Source organism: Bombyx mori, chromosome 4 (assembly GCF_030269925.1).
Source record: "Bombyx mori chromosome 4, ASM3026992v2".
Classification (NCBI taxonomy): domain Eukaryota; kingdom Metazoa; phylum Arthropoda; class Insecta; order Lepidoptera; family Bombycidae; genus Bombyx; species Bombyx mori.
This window is the reverse complement of record NC_085110.1, coordinates 857216-870442: the sequence shown is the minus strand read 5'-3', so window position 1 is coordinate 870442 and position 13227 is coordinate 857216. Positions and strand designations below refer to the sequence as shown.

Here is a 13227-nt window from a genome sequence, read left to right as displayed (position 1 = left end):
GCTTTTTGTCGTGACGCCCTTATTTATGTGGAGTTATGCGTCTGAATACATGGAACGGCTTAGCGGCATTTGACAATAAGATAAAACTTAGTTATAGTTAGTTATAATGCGGGCTCTGTGCATTAGAAACATATTTTGAAGGTTATTCTATCGGAATGAATAGTGCATGAGCAATATATGGACCGTTTATTTTGAAAGTGGTGTAAGTCCATTTTCTTTTGTTTCGAGAGAATTAAAGGTTACTATATTTGTTGATTTAAAAATACAGGCAAATCATATGAGGTCTGGCTATACCACCTACCTCTGTCAATTGGACTTACACCACTTTCATAATCGATGATTATTCAATTTCATTTACCGACCGATTTTTAGTTGTTGTTAAGGGATTTTTTTGAGAAATTAAACACGGACTAGTTATATATAAAAAATGTACATTAAATTAAGCATGAATTACGTGATAGCTCATTTTTCTCAAAAATTGACTTACACCACTTTCAAAATAGACGGTCCATATATGAAAACGAGCCGAAAAAATGTTACGTTGCAGTTTGAACGATGTGATGGCGTTACTTCGATGTAATTTGTACATTAATTAAAGTATGCGACAGTAGAAAGGAATTATGGGTGGCAACGGAAAGAATTTGGAACAGTAAAGATCTCAGTAAAAAATCTGCTTCTGCGTTGAGTTAAGGGAATTTAGTCGCAGTAGGCACATCCATCACCTTTTAAATTGGTATATTCATGAAAGTTTTTTTATGTTTTTTTTTCATCGAGAGAGGGCTTACTGCATGCCCGGGGGTCTTTCCAGTTTCACCAGGACAGAGGCATCCTGTCATATTTCACTGGCCTTAGAAATTATACAATCAAGAAACAGTAAAACAATTGACGTTTTCCGAGGATAACAGGTTTGCTTGCGTCATTATCTAATCCATAAACTTACCAGTCGCTTTGTAGATCCGTTAGTAAGTGACGTCACAAACTAGTACAATGTGGTAGTTATTACATCCGGATATGATATCCGGAGATATAGCCAGCGTAATCCGGTAATCCTACGTATATAGTCAGGGCATATCTATGGACGAATTTTGATCCAAATACTTTCAGCGATGTGCGTGATTGAGTAAAATACATCCAAATAAACAAATATTCACGTTTACAATATTAAATGCTTATTGATTTAAGTTTGATCTATATATATAAAAATGAATTGCTGTTCGTTAGTCTCGCTAAAACTCGAAAACGGCTGGACCGATTTGGCTGATTTTAGTCTTGAATTATTTGTGGAAGTCCAGAGAAGGTTTACAAGGTAGATAAATGTGATTAAATAAAAATAACAATTTTCTTTTTCCTTTGATGTGTCCCCCGTCGGACGGATTCCTTTTGTTTGTTTTAAGTTTATTTTATACAAAAGTTTAGGTCTTTTATTTATCTATTGAGGCGCTACGAAGTTTGCCGGGTCAGCTAGTTCTAAATAAAAGACTAGTGCTAATTAACCAATATATTTTTCAGTGTGAGTTATTGTTTAATAACCAAGATAATGCTATTACAATCTTTATTGATAAACACTTACAGATTAGTCATTAGCTTGTATGAGTATGCGCAAAAATAATAAAAAATTCGAGATAAGACAAAACTGTTACTATTTATAGCAAGGCTCAGCAATGCAGATCTGTTCCTTCCCACTATATCTATTTTGTCTGTTTGTCTTACGCTTATCTTGTAATGTAATGTGTGACAGTAGCTTTGATAGAATAAAATAAATAGACCAAAACTTGTATGGCGCTAACGACCATAGATAATACACGTAAATTTGTTATAGATAAGCAACTCAAGCACTCAACAAAAATGTTTACGGGCGTTGGCCACTAGATGGCTTCGCTTCGATTACTTTCTCATTTTTCCTGTATATGGCAGTAACAAATTAACTATCCTATATTTCATTTTTAATTGACAAATTGATAAAATTTAATCAATTTGTCTAACAAATAAAGACTTGTATGATTTCAATTTCTTTTTATTTTCTGTGTTTAGTTATACAATAATTAAATGCCTTAACTTTAACAACATATAAGTTTAGGGGCATCCGCTATAAGATGTCGATTGTGTCCATGCAAAAAAATATTTGTCTCAATTATCGCACTTTCAGGGCCCTGTTATCGACATTTCCAAAATAATCTTGCACATTATACAAGTATATGTACAAATCTCTTCGGACCGCTTGTATACGGAACTAAATAACCCTCGGTTGGATCTTGCCCTTCGTAACTTTCTTTGTAAATATGCATATTATTATGTCGGCGCAACGTAACTATTTAGTTAACTAAAAATAGTTAAAGTTAACTGTTTCCTTAATGTTACGCATGTCAGCAGTTGTGTAAGACGGTATTCAAGAGAATTCATGACTAAGCTACACTCGCTTTCTACTATAAATACGAGTGACTATTGTCGTACAAAACATTCCGACTCGAGCACCCGACCGAGGCGGAGCTCTCCGCTGTTATCTTTTTACACTTGAAATGTAATAAATGGTATTCGTTGGAAAAGTGAGTTTCAATTACTTTCACTATGGAAGGCAATGATAATGACGAAGAAAATGGCGTCAGCAACGTTGAACTCATCATGCCAGCTCCGTCACATATTATAATTCAATTTTTAATATAACATTTGGAATAGAAATGGCCCTAAGTTTCTCTCCGATTCTTTTTAGTGGTGAAATTTTACGCCGAATCGTTAATAATGGCCAAACTATATTTTGTACCAATGCAATAAAAATGTAATTTATGTAAGTGACAATTTATATGTTTATTCATTATTATTATGTCATAAATGTAATGTCACAATAATGGCAACCACTTGTTTAACATCATATTTGTTAGCTCTTTCAAATCTGGCTCCAACCAATTCGCGGGATATTACTATTAGGACAAAACCCTTCTGTACATACTCTGTGACCAGTACACCTTACGCAGCATAAGATATACAGTCTTCAGAGAGTACATTATTTCCCTCTAGGAGGTCAATAAAATGTATTTATGGAAAATAGTACTATACTGGTAGTAGAATGTACTATACTAGATTTAGGGACGAATAAAGAAGTCTAAGCGAAGACCGTTACTCATATAGTTCTTTCACTTAATAATGGTGTTTTTATTTCTTTCGGAAGTTTGACATGTTAGCACAGTGCTAATGTTGCGGATGAAGGAGATATTTGCGCGTCCGCTGGCTAAACTAATAAAAACACTGCATTATCATTTAAAGAAACGACGAGACTCTGACTCATGTGATGCTTCCTGGATTGATGTAATGAGAATAAATTACACGTGTTTTATATCAATATGTGAACAGCTTATTTCGCTGTGAGAAAATTTCAAAATGTGTACAGATAATTACGGCCGACGCGACATTGAATGCTTATAGTGGCTTGACAGCTGAGACGAAAACTTCAACGGCTTAATTCAGCTAAGAATCGAAATATCCAAACTGGAATGGATACGGTTACTGGGTGAACAGGACAAAATCGCGATGGGAACTTATGGACTATATTGCCACACGACTCGAGTTATAGCTGCATAAAGTTTATTAGTATAAGGGGTAATCCGGCTTCAGCAGAAGATGCTTCAAAAGTTATAGAGTGCTCTAACATCATCTCTAATAGGAAATAATAGTAGAGGAGCCAAGGTTGGAAGATGCGGTTAGTATAATAGTAAACCACCTATGCTGATGCACAACGCATTTCCAAATACTTCTTCGGCTTTGGAATGCATTACCCTTTAGGGTATTTTCTGAGCACTACAACATTTAATAAGTGCTTACAAGAGTCCTCAGTCAAGCAACAGCTTGGCGTTTCTCCTAACATTACTAATGATGAGCGATGTTAACCATTCACTTCGGTCAGTTAGCGATTGTTTTCGGTACAATTCATACACACCCTGTATCTATAAACCAAACCAAAAAAAAACCATGGTATATAACACCAAATTCTACTTTAAAAATCAGTTATCAGCCCGCAGCTGTTATCATAGACACGCTATCAGTCATGATAATTCAGTTGACATCAGAAATCCACGGGAAACGGACATGTGAGACAGTATGTCGAAGAAAATATCCGAACCGATTATTCTTCATGAGATCAGAGTGGACGGGAAAAAGAAAAGGCACTCGGAGTACGCCTTGCCCCCGAAAGGTGCGTCCCAAGGCCCACGAAAAGTTTCAGGGAGTGAATTTGTTTATGTGAATTCTGCTTATGTCGGGAGCACTCAAAGCGTTAACCAAAGGCTCCCAGAACCACCAACAAGGTAATTAGTTAATTATATAATTACCTCTTCAATTAGGCCATTGATAATTGCATTGAGTCTAGTATTTCAATGGAATTGTCATAATGGCAGTCCTACCCTTCAAAGTAGAAGGCATGAATACTTCGTCGCAGAAATAGATAGGATTATGTTGCCCCCGTGCGAGGTCACAATACTGCGCACCGGTCATTATGCAAGTTAAGTTTGTGGGTTTGATTTTTACCACACCATGTTGTTCCATTTTGTGCGGTCATCCATATTGGCAATGGAGATATATCGATATATTTATCAGGTATTCTTTTGTAGCTCCAAAAACCTTTTCGAATTTTGGAAATAAATGTTCGTTATATGTACCTTGATAAATATTAATGCAAAAATAGCAACCGTGTCCGGTTATTAGCTTAGCGACAATTACGATAGTTTTGTATTAATCTCAATTATAATCTTCAAATAACATATTAATTAATCTTGTGACGTGACTGATTAGAATTTTTCCTTCGTTAATTTACCTTTGAATTATTCTAGGTCACTATTTTCTTGGAACTATTTCTTAGTGGGAAAGCCTGCCATGAATGTTTGCAACTTGGGACATGGCGTCTGAATATTATATAATAATATTACTAGAACGACTACTGTTTCGATTCAGACTTTATTATAAACAAAATATATCCTCGGAACACCATTCTCTGCATCCTTTGCAGCAGCAATAGCTTCTAATGCGTTCGAAAGAGACAAAATTTATATCAAATGCAAACGTAGGCAAATGTTCCAACTACACACAAATTTGAATTAACTTTTACGCTATCGAGAACGCTAAAACTCGCACTAAGCACACAGAGGCAAATCGCAACTTTTGAGTTTCTTCAACAACATACCAGCTGGATAAGCTTGGAAGATAAATTTAGAAATCAAATCCTGCCCTCGCTAATTAGAGAGATCTTAAAACACATAACCCTCAAGAATGAAACGAAATTTCTCAAGATTAAATTTATATAATTAATAGTTTACGGATGTATCAAGGAAATTGTAGTTTGAACAGCTCTAGGGGCATCAATTAATACAGATCATAAGCCTAAGATTGTGATATACATATATATCATAACCTGGAGATCTATCCTAAGATTATATTAAGTACAACAATGATTTTTGTCATTTCAAATTTTGGCAATTTCATTATTTATTTATTTTGTGCTTATAATCCCAAACTAACAGAATATTAAGCAAAATTTCTTATACCTTTGTTTAAGACACTATTATTTGCAAAATGTATTTTAATTTGAAAATGTAAAAATGTATTCAAAAAATGTATATTTTATTTTTCAAGTGTTTGCTTATCGCTAAGACATCGTTATTTTTATCGATACCGCAAACAGTTTCCTTTTCTTAAGGACTGTGAATAAGATACTTGGTTTTTTTTGGCCAATTCACATTACAACTGTCAAACAATACAATTGAAACTTCATGTCATGCTCATGTCTTAATGGGCAGCAGCATTAGTTTTGTGATATCTATCCATCTCTAGTAACCAGATGGATCGTGAGCTCTGAATTATAAATAAACAAACTATTGCCGTGATGAATTCGTGACTTCGGACGTTAGAAAACTAATTAATCAGGACGATTATTCACATTTTTATGATTACAAAACAGTTTTAGTAATTAAACATGTTATTTATTGAATTATGTATGTAAGCCTTGAATGATATTTTTTTTTATTTTATGGCTTAGATGGGTGGACGAGCTCACAGCCCACCTGGTGTTAAGTGGTTACTGGAGCCCATGGACATCCACAACGTAAATGCGCCACCCACCTTGAGATATAAGTTCGAAGATCTCAGTATAGTTACAACGGCTGCCCCACCCTTCAAGCCGAAACGCATTACTGCTTCACGGCAGAAATAGGCAGGGCGGTGGTACCTACCTGCGCGGACTCAAGAGGTCCTACCACCAGTAAGACAATAATCAAATAATAATAAGTAAGACAATAATAGCTACATAATATTCAAAACTTGTGACAAACACTACGCACCAGATGAATAGCATCTTAAATTAAATTACAGGGGCTCTGAGAAGCTGGAAGCACAGATAGATGGACTTGTGAATGCCAATACCTAAACTATGAATGGTCACGGCTAGAAGCTAACGTTGACCTTGTCATTAAAGAGTAAATATTGATTAACGGTGCTTTTAGGTACCACAATCGCCGGTCACCGTCCTCGTCGAACCCGTCGCTTGCGACGAAGGGCTCGACGAGTAAATTAACCCTCAGACACAGCCCACTGAGTTTCTCGCCGGATCTTCTCAGTGGTTCGCGCTTCCGATCCGTTGGTAGATTCTGCGAAGCACTGCTCTTGCTAGGGTCAGTGTTAGCATCACTCCGGTTTGAGCCCCGTGAGCTCACCTACCAGTTAAGGTTACGCTGAAATAACCTCTCAAGGCTATCAGCTTAGGTAGGAAAAAAAAGTAAGCAAAACCGCTATTAATGTGCCAGGAAATTTAGTTGAGAACGTAATTAAATTAAAATTATTTTTACCAATTAATTTCATGATTTTCCATGGTCATTATGTTTTGCTTTGAATACTTTAGTTTTCGTGATTCCTGGTGACTAAGGTCAAGAAGGATGCCTCATAAAAACGCATATTAAACCGTAAATAGTAATTTAAATGATGTCTGCTATCCGCGGGAAATAAAGAAAGTAATAAAATACTTGAACTCATTTTCAATTTTAATAATCGTGTTAACAAGCAATATTGTTTCATTAAACTTATACTAAATTGGAGTTATCAGTGAAAATAATCTAATATTTCATAAATCTTAATGATAAAAGGCCAAATACTTTGTAAAAACAGTAAATAAAAGTAAAAACAATGAACTCTAATTCAGTACAATACGCCGATAATCTACTTTCCTAAGGCGGACAACCTATAATCTGATGCTAACATCATCTACCTCATTATATGATAAACAATGATAACAAAGACGAAAATAGATAAACGGATCTAAAGATGACAGCTGTCAGACTGACAGACGACATGCGAGGACATTTCTGTGCATTTTTGGTAGTGATTGCAGTTAGCTCTCTGCCGGTGGTTTAGTCCGAGCTTTTGGAGGCTATAATGAATATCGCCGGTGCCGTCTGTCGAGACAGAATCATAAAAACAATAACATTAAGTGGCTATTCGCCTGTGGGGACACGCGAGACATATACCTAAGGAGCGTTGTTTCCAAAACTTCTCTAAATCTCGTCATCTAAAAATTCAGTGTATTTAATTAACCGTGTCTTATTTGCTTGCTAGGCTGATAAATAGCAATGATATAATAAGCAAAACCCATGATAAAGATCAACTCAATCAGTTGAGTGATATCTTTACGTTGTTTGATTCTTTATTAATGAGATGTACGTTGTTAATGGTTACATCATTGTATACCTGATTTTGACGTTGTTTTAATGGAAATATTTATTTTTATTGCATTCCCCGGAAAGTATAAAATAAAGTAAAAAATAATTCAGATAAGATATCGTAAGGATTGAGAAATAAGATTTCTCTTAGTTTAAACGACAGTAGGTGAAAACCTTAATTATTGCCCAAAGCCATATTCTAAGGGAAGAGCTAGGGAGTCCCTATATTTAGTGTGCGAGACAAAATCTATATCGCTCTGATTGAGAGCAATCCAATTCGGCTGTAAAACGTGCTTGAAGCAAAAAAGGTTCTAGTTTCAACCGAAGATAACTAGCAGTTTTGTAAATGGTAACAAATAACTGGTGAAGTAAAAAGGCCTATCAAAAAAAAAGTCCAAAACCGAAGTCTGGGGAAGTATTTTTTTTTTATTGCTTACATGGGTGGACGAGCTCACGGCCCACTTGGTGTTAAGTGGTTACTGGAGCCCATATACATCCACAACGTAAATGCGCCACCCACCCCGAGACAAGTTTAAGGTCTCAAGTATAGTTACAACGGCTGCCCCACTCTTCAAACCGAAAAGCATTACTGCTTCACGGCAGAAATAGGCAGGGTGGTGGTACCCACCCGCGCGGACTCACAAGAGGTCCTACCACCAGTAAAAACTGTGCTGGACTTCTTCGATCTCAAATCCCTAAATAGGTCCGTGTCGGATTAAGTGAATGGAAGAGGTAGAAACTTGTAGCGGCCTAATGAAACACTAGACAGGAGCATGGTAGCTTTTGTCTTATTGATTGTTCCTTACAGATAATAGTACACTGGTTAGCCACACGTCGATTTTGACGATGCCAGAATTTGGGTAACATTGTAATCATGTAGAGTGTAGACCAGCGATTAGATAACATTATCGCCGACTTGTCCGGTTACAATGACGTTTATTGGATTTCGTTCTAATAGATTTCGAGTTTGCGTCATCGGGATATTTTGCCAAAAAAAACTAGGGCATTTTTTACCAACATAATATAATATTTATCAAAGTTGAAAAGTGCGATTCACTTGAAAACTGCACACGTTATCAAGGTACGATGAAAATAACAAACAATTATTACTTGGTCCTAATATCCAAACTTTGTACTGTAAAAACTGACACCTTAGAACTTAACTCAAGGTTTTTACGTTGTACATATCTAAAAAAACAACTGTGATCACTAACTATATACATATATATACATATTTTTTTATTGCTTTGGTTGGTGAACGAGCTCACGGCCTTTCTGATTTTAAGTGGTTACCGGAGCCCATAGACATCTATAAAGTAAATGCCGCCACCTTGCGATGTGATGTCTCAGTATAGTACAACGGCAACCGCACCTTTCAAACCGAAACGCATTACTGCTTCACGGCAGAAATAGGAAGGGTGGTGATACCTACCCATGCGGACTCATGAGAGCTCCTACCGCCAGTAATAAAATGAGTAGTAAAAGTAATATTACCCTAGTGATCCTTTGTGGTTTTTCATCGTAGGGTATTTATTCTTAACACTGTACTTATTTTAGTATTCCTGGTCATTATGTCGATAGCTGAAAGACCTACGTCGTGTATTCAGATAATTTAATTTGGCCCACAGCTTTAGGACCGGTTTAGCTATCTGTCAGACATCCTATCTACTTGGGTTTGCTAAGCCTTGGATAGGTTTAGGGTAGGGAGTAGAATAGGAAGTGGTGGGAGGATTGGACTAGAATGGAAATAATACCACTATTACGGATAATTAATGTAGTGAAGACTTCGGTCGCATGTCTCCTGTCTTCAAATCGGACTGATGAATAAGGCCTAACAAAGGAGCACCCACACAGTTTAAAAACATTTTTTTTTCGCTTTTGTTTTAGTGTCATCCGTGAACAGTATTGGACATGTTCGCGGTGGCCACAGACGCAAAGAGTGATCCTCGCCGCAGCAGGGGGGGTCCTGCTCGGAGCCATCATAGGCTTGATCGTCACAATGACTTTAAGAGACAAAGAAGACAATGTCATCGGAGGAATATTCCGGCACTCTACACCTGACTAAAGCTTTAACTCTTAAATCTTCTCTAGAGATGAACTGGTGTTTGTGTAAATAATGTTTAATATTAAGATATAGCACGAGTAACTACGATTAGCTTTAGTGAGCATTCACAAGTGCTTATGGGTGGTAACTTATGAGCAATATGTAAAACTTGACAGTTGACTAGGTAGGTGCCAATAATTGAAAGACATATTGTGATTACGTGATTTCTACGTCTTAACTGAAGTTAAGGATATTTTGACTGTCGAACAGATCACGCAATGAAGAAAATGGCGTGGCAATAATGCACTATAATGGAATAATTTAATCCTTGCGTCCGTCAATTGCCTGTCAAAGTCAACAGTCCAGTAATTATCAGTAAAAAAAGAGAATGTGTTTTGCATGCGTTCTAATTCAGGACATATAGTGGAACTACAAAAGGTAAAGTTAATTGTTGAACTAGCAAAAAAAGCCAGCATGCTTATTTACAAATTCAAAGTCCACTGTTGCATATATCTCGTAAATGTTTCTGCCAGATTAGATCAGATATTTTGAGTTATATATACATCAGTGGAAAATGATAAGGATTTGTATGTACAAAAAATCTTTCAATTGTTATTGTATAATACTTTCCACTTCGCTCTCGTAAATATTATTAAAAGTATTTGAAAAGAAAATAAGGACATAGATATTAAAATATGTATATATACTTTGTTTTCTAGAATAATAAACTACATATTTATCAATGTTTTAAGGTATTGTTTTTGGATGTTGTTACCGATGCACAAACCAGTTTCAATTCTTTCATAAAGTCGAGTTTAAGATTCGGTTTCATGATATTATTTTCTAATTGTCTCTAACTGGTCAATATAAATGATAAAGATATTAGATTTATCTAATATTTTACGAGCTTTAGTGTGATCCCTCCTCGTATTTAACTGAGTGGGGTGAGTTGAGGCTAATCGAAAATATATCATAAGATTTTTCTAGCTGTGTACATATTTAGGTAAACCTTGCGGCTCTCCCGATGATAAGCGCCAAACTGAGTCATAAATCGAATCACATCGTAATTGTGCTATTTTAGAATATTTATAGAATACAATTGAGATTTCGACCCCAGGCCTCAAGACGTACACTCAACCAGGTTTACCCAGAATTCATCTATCCATATTTACCAATAAATTTTTATTTATTTATTGTTAACATAGAAATAGAAAAACAATCATAATTTGCATTTGTGCTTGAACTAGGTGGTAAAACCTGTATCTCAAGCAGCAGTGTTCCTCTTACAAACAATACAACAGCTTTACTTCAAATAAATAAAGGATGTACTCAGAGCAGCCCGTGTTCATGTATGTATATAAATTTAGTTTACTTATGTAATACAATAATGAACATTGTACAGAATAGTATTACTAATTAGATTAATTTTTAATTAACACAAGTGTCAGACATTTCTGTTTTATACATTCGCAATGCTGATATAATAATAATTGGAAAATTCACCAGATAATAAAATAAAATTAAAATGCTTTATCTTACTAATCCAACTGTATTATTTCTTACTGTACTGTTTTTGGTAAATATAATAGAATTTATTTGATAGTTAAAAATTGTACATTTTACAAGGGGGGAGGGTGGATTTTATGCATGCTCGCGTAGGCCTCGGCATTTTTCCCAGTTCTGCCGCGAAGTTGCCACGTATTCCGCGGCATTTACGTTATGAAGTCTATGGAATCCGGTAACCACTTAAAACTTGGTAGACCGTGTGATCGATCCCCAAATAGGCTTTTTTACTTTTAAAATCATAAAACTGATAATAGTGATTACCAATAAAAATACTAAATTAACAATAATAAAATTTTTTACTGCTGTTCGATACAGACGAGCTAAGGGTCCACCTGATGGTAAATAGTTACCGTTGGCTATTAATTTCAGCTCGGCAATAAACAAAGTCACGTCGCTACTTATAACTGAAGACTCTTCTTAAACCTCTTTTGAAGGTTATTTGTCTCAAAACTTAATTCTAATATACAAAAACATGGTTGCTTCTTTTACGATTCACAAAAACACACAATTTTACTCGGTGAACACTAATATTTTATAGATATTTTCATATATTATACAAAATTAAACGAAAATAAAGCTGTACATGACTTTCCTAATATAAATCGTAAGTAACAATAGAATAGTTTAAAGACAACCAAATTTGAATCTCTTTGTATCGTAGTTTTATCCGAAAATATTGACGATAAGTGTAATCCAAAGTTTTTATGATAAGTTCTGGTGACATCCACTGGTTATCAGAAAGAATATTGATAAGCGATAGAGCCGTCTGTGTATTGAAATAAGTGGGGGTATATTTTATTCAATTTCATTGTTTGAATTCAACTATCAGTTGATTGGGGGCTCGTTTTATTGAATCGAATTAATACGAATTGGTTTGCTTGGTACAATCGCGAACCGTTTATTTGACTGACTTAGTAGTGCAGCTTCTTTTTTTCCTACCTAAGCTCAGAGCCTTGAGAGGCTAATTAGCTATCAGCTATCAACTATCAGCGTGACCTTAACTAGTAGGTGAGGAGGCTCACGGAGCTCAAGCCTGAGCCATGCTTCGCAGAATCTACCACCGGATCGGAAACGCGACCCACTGAGAAGATCCGGCGAGAAACTCAGTGGGCTGTATTTGAGGGTTAATTTACTCGTCGAGCCCTTCGTCGCAAGCGACGGATTCGACGAGAACGATGACCGGTGCTGAGGAACCTAAAAGCACCGTTAGTGGATCGGGAGGATCCAAAATGACGTGTTTGGGGCGACGTTGACTGCTTTCCATTCTGTCCGCAGGATCAGGAATGTAGTTACCGGCGGCCACGATGAGAGGGTTCTCGTGTCGTGCCGCTTTATCAAAGTGGGTGCAGCAGTGAACGCCCCTGACTATTGCGCCGAGGGTCGTGGGTTCGATTCCCACATGGAGCAAGCATTTGTGTGATGAACAGGTTTATTTCCTCTTTGTCTGGATATTCGTTATCTATATACTCTACATTCCCCTCCTATACATATCGTCTTTCACGCAATCCATCTATTTCTTCTTAGGTCTGGTGGTAGGGCCTCTTGTGAGTCCGCGTGGGTAGGTACCACCACCCTGCCTATTTCTGCCGTGAAGCAATAATGCGTTTCGGTTTGAAGGGTAGGGCAGTCGTTGTAACTATACTTGAGACCTTAGAACTTATATCTCAAGGTGGGTGGCGCATTTACGTTGTGGATGTCTATCGGCTCCAGTAACCACTTAACACCAGGTGGACTGTGACCTCGTCCGCCCATCCAAGCAATAAAAAAAAAGTCTACCTTTATCTCTATATCCTTCCACATCCATAGTTAGCACTCTCTTACCAACCTCATTTTCATTTCGTCTCATCACATGTCCATACCATCCCAAACGCGCACTTCTCAATTTCTCTGTCATAGGTGCCACTTTCAGACTTCCTCTAACATATA

General features: G+C 36.5%; 2 protein-coding genes across 3 annotated transcripts in view; one reads left to right on the top strand and one right to left on the bottom strand.

Moving 5' to 3' along the window:
* The window catches only part of LOC101746347 (laminin subunit alpha lam-3), a 150379-nt gene that overhangs the window by 94160 nt on the left and 42992 nt on the right, over window positions 1–13227 (bottom strand). The gene's annotated exons all lie outside the window — the stretch shown is intronic.
* LOC101745293 (uncharacterized) lies at window positions 3990–11277 on the top strand. The gene is made up of 2 exons (XM_004929089.5): window positions 3990–4295; window positions 9579–11277. The coding sequence occupies exons 1-2, from the start codon at window positions 4090–4092 to the stop codon at window positions 9754–9756; spliced, it is 384 nt and encodes a 127-aa protein (XP_004929146.1). The 5' UTR covers window positions 3990–4089; the 3' UTR covers window positions 9757–11277.